This window comes from Periplaneta americana, chromosome 10 (genome assembly GCF_040183065.1).
Source record: "Periplaneta americana isolate PAMFEO1 chromosome 10, P.americana_PAMFEO1_priV1, whole genome shotgun sequence".
NCBI lineage: Eukaryota > Metazoa > Arthropoda > Insecta > Blattodea > Blattidae > Periplaneta > Periplaneta americana.
In genome coordinates this window covers 122,125,717-122,141,968 of record NC_091126.1, presented here as the reverse complement: position 1 = coordinate 122,141,968, position 16,252 = coordinate 122,125,717, and the positions used below count along the sequence as shown (strand labels likewise).

The 16,252-nt window shown below is 39.7% G+C and overlaps 1 protein-coding gene across 6 annotated transcripts in view; it reads left to right on the top strand.

Moving 5' to 3' along the window:
- Positions 1-16,252, top strand: part of sick (sickie) — a 461,315-nt gene that overhangs the window by 51,799 nt on the left and 393,264 nt on the right. For all 6 annotated transcript variants that reach the window (XM_069838099.1, XM_069838098.1, XM_069838100.1 and 3 more), the window contains exon 3: positions 5,203-5,320. In XM_069838099.1, coding sequence (XP_069694200.1) covers positions 5,203-5,320 — 118 coding nt within the window. The remainder of the gene's footprint in view (positions 1-5,202; positions 5,321-16,252) is intronic.

Here is a 16,252-nt window from a genome sequence, read left to right as displayed (position 1 = left end):
TTTATAACCTTGAACTATGTCACGACATAATAAACACATGGCACTGCCTTCCTTTTTAGCAGGTATGAAGAAAAAATCATGCTCCCAACTATCTTGAAAAACTCTTCCTTCCTCTTCCAGTTTTCTTTTCCTTTCGAAAAAAACATCAGCCATTATTAAACACTGCACTGCAATAAACTTAACACTATCAATTAACTGTTTAACTGAATAGGAGTATAACAGTAACTGAGTATTAAGTCGCTTGTTCATAGAAACTAAGAAAAATGTATGTTTCATTTTGAAAGCTTCCGACCACAATGAACAAATTCAAACGGTCTGCCAAACAAGCGTACACATCATCAAAACCAATAAAACTGAACATAGAAATTTAATACATTTCATTGTTAAACACGTGCGCTACTGCACTGCTAGGAATGATACAGGAATATTCAAAGTTTTGTAGAATTTCAATAAAGATATAATATTTATACTTAGAATTTAGATCTTAAGAATTAAGATGTAATGAAAGTAAAATTATTCCAAGAGCCACAATAAATGTTCTCGAGAGCCGCATGCGTAATGAGTACCGCTGCTTTAAACTGTTGCGAAGTAATGACTCTAAAAGACGACACATTAATCTTATATACTTTATTTGTTTGCAGTATAAATTACCATAAATAAATGTCAAGAATAATACCTAAATGTAAATTAAAATAATGATGCTATTAAGAACAAGATTAGCTACAGTTATTCCAGTAGAGATTGCTGTAGAAAGAAACAGTTTTCCATACAAACAAATTATTAAAACAATATACAGTTGCCTGCTGTATAATATCCAGAATATAATTTACAAACAAACAAACAACAGACAAGTAATATACAGGATGATTCACGAGGATTTACCGTCCCTCACGGAGCTTATTTCAGAAGACATTCTGAGCAAAAGTGTCATATAAACATTTTTCTTGAAGTTGTTTGTAAAATACCATTATTCTTGAATATTACAGATAAAGAATGAACTATTCAGGAGTATTTCTTCAATTAGCTAGTATTCTGAAGCTAGAAATGTGTTGTGAATTCCATAGTTGCTTAGTACAGAATATTTTTTCGATTTTTAACTACAAAATTACATTTTCTTACGCATTTATCACAACAATTGCTACAAATCACGCAACTCCTGTAAATTCTTTTAGACTGTACATTAAGATGCATAATTAGACTCTAAAGAATCAAGTTCCTAAAGTCGTATGATTTGTAACAATTTTTATGATGAGTGCATAAGAATAATGTAATTTTTAATTAAAAATTGGAAAACAAAATCTGTACAAAGCAATTAACAATATATTTTTAGCTTCAGAACACTAGTCAATTGAAGAATTGACACTTCTGAATAGTTTATTCTCTATTAGTAATATTTTTTTACCCATAAAACTGAAGAAAAAAAGTATTTTATTAACAACTTCAAATTAATGTAACTTTGAAAATATTGAGTTAGGACAAATGTTTATATGAAATTTTTTGCTCAGAATGTCTTCGGAATTAAGCTCCGTAAGCGACAGTAAATTCTCGTAAATCACTCTGTATAAAATACAGTACCTGTATAGAAGTATCCAGCTACAAATTCAAACACTCAAACATCTTCCTTCCCCTCTCATATCCAATGGCGATTATACGGTATGATTTCTTCGCTAAAACTGCCATTTACTTAAAGTTTGTCTTAAAAATTTCTACACATACCTTCAACAATGTAAAATAGGATCTAACTCCTCGCTATAGGTTTGGTCTCTTCCAGTGACCTTGATTGATTTTTGTTCCGCTACACTGCATCTCGGTAGTGTTGGCTCGAATCTAGGGATTAACAATGTACATAATCGACTAGCGCATGTTTCTCGATCGTAAATACTAGCAAACAGGTTTATTTAAAGCATGTGAAAGGGCATTTCAGATTAAGAGTCCAAATCCAATGCGAAGAGTTAGATCCCATTTTACATTGTTGAAAGTATGTGTATAAAAGTTTCAAGACAAATTTAAAGTAAATGTGAGTTTTATAGACAAAAGTTTTGGGCCTCTAGCGAGAGAATCACACTGTACAACATGTATGGAAAAACAAAACTAACCGAGGTTGATGCACATCGCCATCTGTCATAGTTTAATCAGCTGGCTGCTTCTTACCAGATTAGATAGTAGGTAGTTCGGACTCCTTCAGATCCTGTGAGACTCACATGGTCTTAACCCTCAAACGGAGTTGTGACTGTTTTATGACATAAGTGGAGTTGTGGGGTCAAAAACGATACCACTACAAAAGGAGGTAAAATATTAATTTTGTTTACATTTGAAGATGGTCTAATAGGAATATAATTATTATTAAGTTTGTTTACATAAATTAAGGACATATAACTAATATGAGTACAATATAATTATTAGTAATGTGTGCAAGACATTGAAAAACCGATAATCATAACATAATGTAACTCCGAAAGACTGTATGACATTTTTTGAGCTAATTTAAAATTATTATAAAAGATAAACTTCCATTTCGTCATATTTTCTATATAACCATCACATTCAAATGTAGTAATCACACTAAAATTGTGTCTGGCTGCATACTTTGCTGTCAAACTGGATTTCCTTTATTCTCCACACTCTCTACGTGTAACTGATCGGCAGGCCTGGCAAACTGGACGGTCACGACTAACACAGTACTGGTTTGTCTTCTCTCTTGAACGAGGACACAGTGCGCAACGTTTTCTTTTCGATTTGCCGTGTGTTCCTTCCTTCTTTGGCATAGGTTCATTCAAAATCCTGGAAACAATCATTCTGAGTTCCTTTGGGAGTCGGTAATTTACAAGCTTTTCATACAGGTATGGCTCTGTAAGTTGTCTTCCTACCGTTTCAGGAATTCAAAGTGGGAAATGTATTTACAGTCCTTGAATGATGTCTGTATTATATGAGTTGACAACAGTTATATTCAGAATTGCATATAAAATAGCCAGAGATCATTTTCGAGTTCGTCCGCTCTTACTAGATTATGTAATGCACTTTTGGTCAAGGCTATCTACTCCCCCTTTTGTACTATTATAGAAGGAAATAATTTCGGGCTTGCCTGTCTCAGATGTGTCTACCGAAAAATGCATGCTAGAGAGCAAAATAACAGACTCTCCTTTCTTAGACACGTGAAAAATTAATGTGCGGTCATTTTGGAAACAATATTCAGTTGAGTCTACTTTACATTTCCTGTTTGCCTGAAATTCCAGTGGAATGTCTTTCTTGTTTTTCGCATCGCCCCTAAATAAGTTAGTTTACGTTCTTTGAGTTCAGAAACTAACTCCATGGAAGTGAAGTAATTGTCAGCTGTAATATTTCTGTTATTTCAAGAAATAGGCATCATTAATCTCTGTACTCATTGTGTTGGTTTCTGCAGCGTTTTTTCTTGTGCAGTCAGATCTATCCGATCACTGTCTTTCCCAGCGTATATATATATATATATATATATATATGTGTGTGTGTGTGTGTGTGTGTGTGTGTGTGTGTGTGTATGCATTCAAGAGATAATTTGTGTTAGCATCAGACAAAATTATAATTTTCTCCGGCTTACTGGCCATGTAAGCCCTAAGGGTGGTATTCATAGACATTTCGCAGCACGCGCTACGAGCGTACTAAGCTAGCTCCGGCTATCGACTGGTTACTTGTACAGAATTCAAATCATATCCTATCGCTAACACTGGTTTATGAATACGAAAAGCCACCGGCGTGGTTCAGTCGGTTAAGGCGCTTGCCTGCCGGTCTGAAGTTGCGTTCGGGCGCGGGTTCGATCCCCGCTCGGGCTGATTACCTGGTTGGGTTTTTTCCGAGGTTTTCCCCAACCGTAATGTGAATGCAAGGTAATCTATGGCGAATCCTCGGCCTCATCTCGCCAAATATCATCTCGCTATCACCAATCTCATCGACGCTAAATAACCTAGTAGTTGATACAGCGTCGTTAAATAACCAACTAAAATAAATGAATACGAAAAACGCTGATCATCCACCGAAAACCCGCGCTAAAAATGTCTATGAATACGGCTCTTAATTTTCAGCGGCCACGGAAACCTACAAGCATCTCATACACAGGCATAATACATATTATAGCAAGTCTGAGAGTTTTCAACCATTTTGTAAAAAATATACGACAGTGTTGCACATGGATCAATTTCCTTCCTTGTTGCTCGTGTTGCAAAATCATCAAGCAAGCAAGCAATATATCAAAATGTATGTTCGTCTGACAGAAGGAATTGCACGTAAAATATCCCTTCCAGTACCATCAGTTGCAAACATGGACTCGAGGCTTTCATGGTTTGATTTGAAAACTGCTGTGTAATATAGGAACCCGAAAAGTGCCCTCAACTCTACTGCATTAGTGTCTCTCAATTCTGTACGAGTTGTATCAGAAAAATTGGCTGAGTAGGAACTAATTTTCTCATTTGTGTGTACAAAAATTTCTGTAATCATGTCTTCTGTAAATAAAAATTCCTATGCCTGTAAAGGATTGCACGAATTCCCTAAATTTTTTAGCTTTTCCTTTCAATGTAGGAACTTTTATTACAATATTGTGCGCTTGTGTTCTTCTATTTCTATTAGGTTCGGTAGCAGACCATTTGCATGCATTCTTACCATAGAAATTCAATGAATCACTATTTGGTTGGTTTACATCTTCATCCACTCCATTCGAGTCGTAATCTTGTTCTGAATCCGTGTCATGTTCAGAATTATAGTCCGGTTCATTTTCGACCTCACATTCACTCGCATCACTGTATTCACTTTCATCTACAACACTGTTTACAAAGCGTGGGAAACCAGAATCGAACACTGATACACTTTTACGCGCATTAGTATCCATACTCCACTATAAAAACTCGTTGGTTGTACATTGACAGGGTGCAGATACACAACTGAAGTTGTGGGGTCGAAAAGGATACCACTCAATATTTTAGCTAATACTGGAAATAAATAACGGTACCTGCTGATCAGTGACACAGCCAATGGATTAATCTTGACAAAAGAAAAAGGTACACAAAAGATTTAGAGAAAGAAAGCAATGGTTAAAGAATGTCAGGGATATACAATTTGTCTGGTATCGAAAAAGACCCCACAACTCCGTTTGAGGGTTAATGAGGATGCAAGTCAGTATGCGTGTTTTCATTCTCTATCGCCTGAACATCAAATCTGCCTTATGTATATTTACAGGTATACACGGACTGGGCGAACCACTACCTCTGCAGAACTCGCAGCAAGAGACTGATCCACGACCTGCAGACCGACGTGTGTGACGGCGTCTTGTTGGCCGACATCATTGAGGCAGTCAGTGAGTGTCTTATTTCGTATTTGTTGGTTGTGCAGTAATAACCGTCAGACGGGCGGCTAGGCAGCTGCATAGACCGTCGGCTTTCCACGCTGGAGACTGACAGTCTCATGCGAATATTTCGATGGATAAAAACATTGTCTTGGCTCTGTGCTCCCTTTTAATTTACTTTGCTACAGTTTTATTCATAACCTTTCTTATCACCGACGTACTGTAGTAGCAACGGAATCCCAGAGACGAATTCCGTGGGACTCACACTGCAAAGCAATAAACTATTTAAATCTGGAGTTGGCACCGGGAACAAAGTATCCGTAGGGCACATCATACCAGAATGTAATAAGCAATTCATTCGAATTATACTCTTTGAGTCACTCAGTTATTACTTACTCTATCTCTGTTGCCATTATCAGATCTTAGAATAAGTTTAAATAGGAGATTATCGAGTTGAAACATCTCGAAAATATATTAAGTCTTGAACGACATTCTTCTACTATGTATTTGAAACTTCTATTACGATAATTGTATGTCAATTTTAAGTAATGAAATTAATACCGATATGCACAATAATTTCAGTGCGGATTCTTGAAACAAAATGTGCTTTAAAGTAAAATAACATTACAAAGGTAAATATATCTGGAATCTGGTGCAGTATGTTTACTTTAAAAGTCTGTTACTTCACAGAAACTGCCTAAATGTGTGGTACTTAAAGCCTCAGTTTTTCTGAACCGAAGCATGCGACTTGCGAGGTGCGAGGCTCGTCTCGCACAAATCCGGACTACACGAGAGATAGTGAGTGGTTTCTATAACTGCGAGGTACGCAGACCTCGCACCTCACAGTTATAGAAACCACTTTACTATCTTTCGTGTGGTCCGGATTTGTGCGAGGCGGGCCTCGCGGCTCGCAACTCGCTTGCGTCGGTTCAGAAAAACCAAGACTTTAAATATTTATGCGTTGAAATTTCTTCAATTCCATTATGGGAAGATGGAATTTTTTTCGAATGTTTAACGTTCACTATGCTGTGATATGAGAGAGTAAAATAAAATGTATTTTTATTTCAACATAAATGCATGTTGTGAAACTTAAACTACATAATTTACTTACACGCCATTATTCTCCTTTTCATGTGACTTAGTTCGTGAAGGTCACGACATTTTAGTCGCCCAGAACACGAGCCATTCACGCTTCAGTAAGATTGACTAGTTGTAATGTTAAGACTCAGACGTTATGGTAAGTTAAATATTACATGCTTCCGGACAAAATATTGTATCCACGAAGAAAATGAAACGCGTCAAAATCATTATAGCCTTTGTCGGACCGTGCTCGGTGCGCAACAATGCTTTACTGTGGAGCTGAAGCTTGAATGGACTTAGTACAGTACGTTCCCGGTAGTTGTTTCTCCGTGAACGTTCATATTCTGTAATTAAGACTTCTCAACCTTTGAGAGGCCGCGGCCCGGTAGACGAGATCCCGGTCCCGACAAATTAACTCGCAAATATCTCTACATTTTTTAATTAATACATTTAATTAACATGAGTATTAATATTTAATTAAGCATGGTTCTTAAGAGTTAAAGAGTAGCCTATTAGTAGATTACACTACGAAAACTGTGTGTTATGTTGACAATGTAATTAATTATCAATCACTGGGTTAATTATATTTTGTAGCATGTTCTAGTTCCTCAAGCCAACATCATTAATTAACTTACGCTAATTTTCATTGACACATTATCCCTTTCTAACCACCAAAGACATACAATTTATAACATTGAATATGCTAAGGGTGTTCGAGGATAAGGTGCTAGGAAAATATTTGGAGCTAAGACAGACAGAGACAGGCATATATAGGCAGACAGATACAGACAGACAGGCATATACAGACAGACAGACATATACAGACAGACATATAAAGACAGGCATATATAGGCAGACAGATGCAGACAGACAAACATATACAGATAGACAGATGGGCAGATACAGACAGGCATATACAGACAGACAGATAAAGAGACAGGCATATACAGACACAGAAAGACAGACAGATAGGCATATACAGACACAGATAAATAGACAGATAGGATAGTAACTAGATAGGTATATAGATAGATAGGAAGGTAGGTAATTGCTTAGTAGGTAGATTGGTAGGTAGGCAATGCCAACTTGAAACCCAGGATCGCCAACCAATCTTAAAAGTCTTAAAATTTAATAATGTTTTTAAGTAGGTCTATACCGCCCCTTGTTTCCACTTTCTCCTGTCCATGTTTACATACATGTTTAACCATTCTACATTCACTTTCGTGAAGTGATAAAGACATTTGAAGTTTTTTGAATCCTCATGTTCACGTCTCTCTTTGTATATTTGATTCATGACGCACTACGCCGTTTATAAATTTTGTCATATTTTGTTCAGACTGAATTTAAACAGAACACAAATCAAAAAATATTCAGAACTGAGCCTGCTACAAATCATACCCAAAATAAAATGAAAACAAAAGTTATAAAAATGAGAATATACTAGCATTTATTCCTACGAAACATGAGTGTACAGTAAGTTATACTCCGTGCAAGATGAACACCAGAGTATAAGGTATTGCACTATGCTTCCATGACATGAGTATGCAATGAAAACTGAGTAGATACTCAATGGTTCTATTCTTACTAACAAGAGTATTTACTAAAGAAGACAAGTATTTATTTCATACTCATTTTTATTCATATCACTCTACAGGGTGTTTAAAAAATACGGGGCATAATTTCAGGTATGTATTTCCCACATGTAGACAATCAAAATAGTTCATTACAACTGTGGGTGGCGTCGTTATTGTGTTCCCACGTTGGACGCCATTTGAGGGTGTGATCGTTGTTGTTGAGGCCCCACGTTGGACGCCATTTGAGGGTGAGTGGTTATTGTGACCACACGTTGGGCGCCATTTGAGGGTGGGTGCGTCTCGATGTTGCGTGAGATTCACTCAGGGTAGCCGAGGTACGGTTGTGGTGTAGGTTGATGTCGGGAATAATACCAAGCCGGCTACTTAAATAAAAGGCAGTGTAAATTCCAAAACTATAAGTTTATTGTCGTATTCACTTGGTAAACCCTAGAGTATGTATTTCCAGCTGACTTATAATTCAATCGTTGGTCGCAATTCTGTATCGACTCAGTTGCAGCTCTGAATAAGCTCTATCCGATACTATAAATTCAATACTCTGTCCCGTACACTACGACACGAAGCGAAATAGTAGTCCTGTCGACACCAAACGAAGTAGTTATTCTGCCCTGTATGTAGGGCCGCCGACACGATGTAAAGTTGTTTTTGATGATCTCCGCTCCGAAGCGGAATAGTAGTCGTCGACACCAAACGAAGTAGTTATTGTGCCCTGTATGTAGGGCCGCCGACACGATGCGAACTCGTTTTTATGATCTCCGCTCCGCGGCGGAATAGTAGTCGTCATCTCCGCTCCCCGTCACCCTTATTTATAAAAACCTATCCTACGCTAAAACTAACTATCCTATTGGTTAAAAACTACGTCACTAACTGGCCTAAAATCTATTCCCTATTGGTCCAAAGTGACCTCATAAGCTGGACCAAGATCTCTTCTTATTGGGCGCGAAATATGTCATCTCTAAATTTAAACTTTGGATTTCCCATAACATCTAATTAGTTTGTATATCTCACAAGAATACCCGTTCTTTGGAAAACCCAAGCTTGGCAGTATCTTTCCCACGGGTCCAGTCTAACTCCGGCTTTAGAATTTTATGCTTCATCGAGTCTCTATACGAAAACCCCGCTCGAGGTGGCCCTAAATCTGTCCGATGCTGACAAGTGACGAAACACCTGTGTGAGGAAGCTAATTCTAACGAAGTCGCCAGAACATCCCCGCGAATACATGTAATAAAAATATGGAGATATCACTTCGCTAATAAATCGGTCTCTCCCTCTCCTAATTACTGCTTCAAATGCCCATCTACATAACCGTTGGAAATTCCCGAAAGAGTTTCCAATGTTATGAGATGTCCCCGCTTTCTGCCTATAACTAGCCTCATAGTTCCCCTACGCTATCAGCCGGTAACACATTATTTACAATACAATGAGATTACAATGTCACTACAAACAATTACAATAAATATTACATATATCTTCACAAGCCTTTCTATGTACACAACTCTCACACAGTAAGCACAACAATGTACAATTTATATCCACATTTACATATGTACAGTCCCATTCATTCACATATTTACATTTATTTATTAATTGATCAGTTACACACTCTGCGTGCTTGGTTGTACCAGCCGCCCTGTACAAGTTCACCTAGCTGTACGCGTGAGACTAACCATCCTACTCTTTCTCATTCCTGCCTCCTAGCCTCTCCTGTTTGAAAGGCCGCAAGAGTTGCTTGTGGTACCTTCCAACAGGTTTACTTTTTCCCCTTTCTACCAATTCGAAAGTATGGTCTCCATATCTACTTTTAATTTCGTAGGGCCCTTTGTACAGTAACTCCATGCGTGAGTAACGTCCTCTAAGGGCGGAGGATAACTTCACGTCCCTTAGCAATACCAAATCGCCGGGTGTGGGCTCCCATTTATGGCGATATCTTTTAACTTTACCGAGTCTGTACTCAGCCTTTTTCCTGATTCGGTCGAAAGCTAGTTTACACAGTAGTTCATCACTAGGAGGCTCACCCTCCTGTATTGCCTGCGGCAAACTCTTTATCATGGGATCGGGATCGATCCCTAACATAAGTTTGATCGGAGCTATTCCGGTCGTTGGATTGATAGAGTGGTTCATGACTCTCTCAATCACCTCACATTGCCTAAACCAGTCCTTATGGTTTCGGTGACACAGAATACGGAGGTACAATGATATATCCCTAAGCGCTCTTTCGCAGGGATTACCGCTGGGAAAGTATGCGGAGCAATTGTATAGCTTCACGCCCGCATCTTCCAGCCTTTTGCAAAACACTTTCGATTTATGTACCGACACATTGTCACTGAGCACCGCTGTTACCGGACCGTAAGTCGGTATGTAATCTCTAACCAGCTTGTCAGCACACAACTTACTAGAGATATTTCTTAAAGGGTAAATCTTTACAAATTTTGTGAACACATCGTACGTAACAAATATGTACCTGTGTCCGAAGGACGATGTGGGCATTGGACCGTGTTCGTCCACTGCTACAAGTTCATTCTTTTTACCCCTGATAATGACTTGTGGTACATTGTCATACCTTACATTTAGAGGTTTCGCCCTCTGGCAGACCTCGCAACGAGATATTACCCTTCTAACCTTCTTTGACAGTTGCTTAATATAAAATGATTCTGACATAGTTAAAATGATCCTATCACTCCCAGAGTGACACATAGATAGGTGAAAGTTGTTTATAAGTTCATTCTCCATACTCGCAGGTATGTATATCTTCCACTTCTGGATATCCCTACCATGCAATTTATACAAGATACCAGAGCGCAATCCATACACTTCGTCTTTCACCTGTGAGATTTCTCTAGCTTTGTCCATTAAGGCCCTTATCGTGGAATCCTCCTGCTGCAAATCTGCAATTTTCCGAAATTTTCCCGTCAGAGCTCCATTCCTCGTGGAATCAATTTTCATCACGGCAATTTCGTACGCGGGGGCGGTGATAGTTTCCGGTAGCCCCGATTTGGAATTCAAACGAGAGAGACAATCACCAAAGATATTGTCTGCCCCCGGAATATGTCTGATCGTCACATCATGAGCCAAAATTTCGTGCACATATCTAGATATTCTAGAGTTCGTCAATTTGCATCTACTCAGAAACGCTAGGCTTACATGGTCAGTAAATATGATTATCTGCCTATTAAAGATATACTGACGGAACTTCTGTAGTGCGAAGTACACAGCAGAAATCTCTAGTTCCGTGATTGATGCGTTGCTTTCGGTACGCGACAGTCCCCTAGAAGCTGTGGCAATCACATGTCGCTTATTATCTTCATCTGTCTGACATAGAATTGCTCCATATCCATATGAAGACGCATCCGTATAAATCTGAAAAGGTAGGCTGTCGTTAGGCCTTTCCAACAGAATTGAGTCGGCAAAAAGCAGTTTCGTTCGATCGAATGCTTCCTGCTCTGCCGACCCCCACCTGAAGGGTGTATCCTTCTTCAACAATGCTCTGAGTGGGGCTACATGCTTAGCATAATTGACGAGAAACCGATTCTGGTATTGTAGGATACCTAGATACCTACGAACCTGTTTCCGGTTCCGCGGCGGCGGGATCCTCGAAATGCTCTGAATTCTCTCTTGGTCCGGTCTAATTCCGTCAGACGAAATTACGTAACCCAGGAAAACTGTCTCAACTTTAAAAAATGCTGTTTTCCCCAGCTTGACTGTCATACCAGCCTCTCTCAATTTAGTAAGTACAAAATCAATATCGCTAATATGCCTATCCACATTATTGCCATATATAAGAAAATCGTCAATGTACTGTGCCAGAAAACCTTTCGTCGAATCACCAAAAATTATGTCAAGTGCCCTTAGTAGCGCAGATCCAGAACTCGCGATGCCGAATGGGCATCGGGTATACTGATAAACTTTCCCGTTATGTAGGAACGCGGTGAATTTTCTCGAGTCCTCGTCCAGCGGAATCTGCCAATACGAACTGGTCAAGTCCAAACTAGTGAATATAGAACAGTCACTGATACGGCCTAACAAAGTGTCCACTGACTCCGTCCTGAAATTATCTTTCACTGAAAACGAGTTAACGTGTCGGGCATCTATCGTTACTCTTAAGCTTCCATTGGGCTTCCTAACCCAGCACAATGCATTTACGTAAGGCGAGTCCGATACTTCTATAACTCCGTCTTTTAACATATCATTTATGACTTCGTCTGCCTGATCCCTTAAAGATAGGGGGATGGGTCTACATTTATGCCGAAATTCCTCCATTCCTACCACCTTAATTTTGTGTGTATACACTCTACACAGACCCGGCGCGTCTGAAAAGACATTTAAATGGCTACCTACAACATCCATTAAGCGTTTTCTTTCACTCTCACTCAGGCCGTGTGCCTGGCTAACTTTATCTCTCACTATTTCGAAAGTATCTGTCTTCCTATTGTTATACGCGTCTACCTGCCTAAGATCGCCCGGCGACATCTCATTACAATATCTGGCCCTACCGCTAACGAGATTACGTCCTAATTGTCTCGCCTGGACTAATTCGCCGATACACAACTCGCATTCTCCGCAGCCTACTTGACACACTCCCCTAGTTACCTCGTTACCTTCCCAAGGATTAACCTCTATAATTACATTCTTACAAATTTTGAGGTGCTCTACAAAAAATAACTCTTCCTGTAATTCTATCTCTCCCGCGGTTCTCTCATCTAACTCAGCTCGAGCGTTATTGCTACTGAATGGGACATGGCCTACACTGCCGTTACCTGCCGTAACCCCTAGTCTGTTTTCCCTGAAATCTAATAGCGCGTGCCATTCATAGAAGCTTTCTACTCCAATAATGATGTCGGTAGTCAACCTTTGTATCACAAGAAAAATAGCATTTAATTTCACTTCTCCGAACTCTAACTCGAACCATACTTGATATTTTACCTTTTCCTTTTTCTTGCTTAGGGCGCCTGCACAGTACAGTGAACATATCGGTAACGTTTGCAGTTTTATTCCTGAATCCCTAACCTTTTGAAAAAATTCCAAGCTGCATACATTATTTGTGGAGCCCGAGTCCAACAACACACAACACTTTGTCCCAAATATTTTAGCATCTATATAAGGCAATACATAAGTCCCATTATTTTCTAACTCTGGGTTAGTAATCTCGCTCTGTCTCTTCACGCTTACCGCGTTGGTGGATTCTTTTGACAGTGGCTTACTGCACTTAGCTACAGAAATCTCCGAACCCTTGAGACTTCTGTCTAGCAGTTTCCCGAGTGCGATGCAGTCGGTTCCACTGCTACCTCGTCTCTATTTCTACAATTTATAGGCTCCCGGCCCATATTCATTCTGACCGGACTTTGCTGACGTTCGTTCATGTCTCTATTCCTGCTTTGTCCCACGTTACACTGTGTAGGTGGCCTATTGCACCCTTGTGAGGCCATTTCTTGTAGGACGCCTCGCCTATCTCTCTCCTGCTCCTGTCTCCTCCAATCACCTCGATTTTGCGGTCCCCTGCTAAAATTAGGCTGCCAGAATCCCTGTCTGTAATTTCTGTTCCTAAGCCAGTGTGGTTGGGTTCTAAGCCTATTATTTCCATTTTCTTGTCTTCCCGTGTACCATCGTATGTGGTTAACCCTACGCACGGGACCAACACCTCCTCTATCGTTTCTCATCCTGTTATGACTACTCTGGTTGTTCCTAATATTATTGTAAGGACCCCCAAAGGGCGGGTCAATCCTTCTCTCCCTGTTGGGACTTTTCCCTCCGTTATGGCCATTATGGTACCGACTATGTGCATTGTTGGGGCTCCTGTCACCACCCCAGTTACTCTGATTTTGGGCTCCTGTCCTTGGGGATGAAAAGGCCGTACTTGCCCCCTTCCCCGCTTTCTGGTCGGTGGGGCTTGAACCCTTTCCTTTGCCATGTTCATAATCTGCCTGTCCACTACATTCGTAGTGCGTGGCGTCCGAACCATCCAGCGCAGTCAATAAATCTATTGTTTCCCCGAAGTCTCGGGGCCCTGCTACGATCAGATTATATCTTATGTTCTCGGGATACTGCGAAATCACAGTTTGGATCAGCTCTGAATCCGGTATTGGCGGATTGAGGCTTTTCCCTTTCTTAACAATTTCAAGAAAATAGTCTATCATAGAGACGCCTCTTCCCGCGTCAAACCTGCTCTGATTAATTTCCTTCCTAATTCTTTGTTGTTGTCTTTGTCCCCAGTATCTCTCCGAAAATTTTTCTCTGAATTCCTCATAAGTGACATTATCCCCTAGGGCCACTAGCGCCCAGTTGAGTGGTCGGCTCTTTAGGCTCTTTCGTACGACAGTCATTTTTAAGTCATCCGGCACCCCTCTTACTCTAAAGTACGTTTCTAGCTCACTTATGTAGTTATGTGGGTTTGAAAATTCAACCTCATCAAAAATAGGGTAACCAATCTCATTCAAAATGTGAGTGGGGTACTGGGGACGGCCTAAATATGCCTTGTCGTTTACATTTATCAGCTCACTACGCACATCATCCCGTGAGGTCTGACATTCCTCACCAACACTATTGTTAACATGTCTTACATTTATGTTGCTACCTGATGCCGGGCTCTCACTTGTGCCCTCTTGTCTAGAAACTGCACGGTCCGAGCTGCTATGTCCGCTTAAATTTGCGGGACTACCCCCATTTAGTACGTCGTTTATTGAGTTTAGTTTACTTCTTAATTCTTCCAAACATTCGTTATCCGCCCTTTCTTTATTCTTTATGGCTCGCTTGAGACCGTCCACTTCCTGATCCATCTCACCTATTTTCTCTTCCACCGAATTCTGAATTTCCCGAACCTTTTCCACTATCGTTTCCTCCACGGCTGATTTTAGATCGCTATTCTCTCTGGTAGCGCTATCTCTAACTCTAACTTCTAAATCCTTCATACTTTCTGACATCCTATCCATAGCTATCTTCAATTGGTTCTCCATTCCGATCCCATTCTCGGTTAATTTCCCCTCTAGCTTCTCTATTTTGTCCTCCATCTTGTTTCCTCTTTCCGCTAATTTTGCAATATGATCTCTAATCTCTCTCGAACTTTCCCCCAATCTATTTTCCATTTGTTTTATTTGTTCTCTACTTTCCCTCAGAATCTGCTCTCTACTTTCCCTTGAGTTATTCTCTAATTTAGTTTCCATTTGTTTCATTTGTTCTCTACTTTCCCTCAGAATCTGCTCTCTACTTTCCCTCGAGTTATTCTCTAATTTAGTTTCCATTTGTTTCATTTGTTCTCTACTTTCCCTTGAATTGTTGTCTAATTTATTTTCCATTTGCTTTATTTGTTCTTTACTTTCCTTTGAATTGTTGTCTAATTTATTTTCCATATGCTTTATTTGTTCTTTACTTTCCCTTGAATTGTTGTCTAATTTATTTTCCATTTGCTTTATTTGTTCTTTACTTTCCCTTGAATTGTTGTCTAATTTATTTTCCATTTGCTTTATTTGTTCTTTACTTTCCCTTGAATTGTTGTCTAATTTATTTTCCATTTGCTTTATTTGTTCTTTACTTTCCCTTGAGTTATTTTCCATGAATTGTCTCATCTGCTCCCATAACTGTTCTAGCGTCATTTCCCCTTTGCCACTTTCTCTCCTCTGTTGCTTTTCCACCGATCGCTCTCCCTCTATTTCCTGTCCTGCGTTACTCTCGACCTCCTCTCTGATTTCCATAATTTCCTCGTCCTTCCTTTGCTCCATGGTTCCCTTGTTTCTATTTCCTCGTCTTTCTCGTATTTTCCTAACTACTTTACTCCTATGGCTACGTAGTATCATCTATATGCTACTCTGTCATCTATCCGACGCTTGCTTTCCCCATAATAATCTAACTAGGCCTGTATTTGCACTCGACTCACTTCCAACAAATTACGCAATACATTTATTTCACTCTTTCCCCCAAAATATCACACACAAAAAAAAAATACATATATATATATATATATATATACACCCAAAATATCACACCAGAAATTGAAACATATACACTTTATAATTATTCCCCCAAAATATCATATACATATATACACATTTATACGTCTTCTATTCATACTTGCCACAGCCTCTCCGAGTCGCCTTCTCTGGTGGTCCCCGTGTTGTCTTCTCTAGTGTTGTCGTGATGTCGCGATGGCTTGGTTCTGTTCCCGCCTTCCAGCGTCGTTCCTCGGCTATGCAGGGCTGAAATGCTCCGTCCGGTCCTCCTCGTTGTTTGGTGCTGTGTTCGCACCCGGGGCCGGTCACTGGAACAGCTGTCTTCCTTCGAGCCC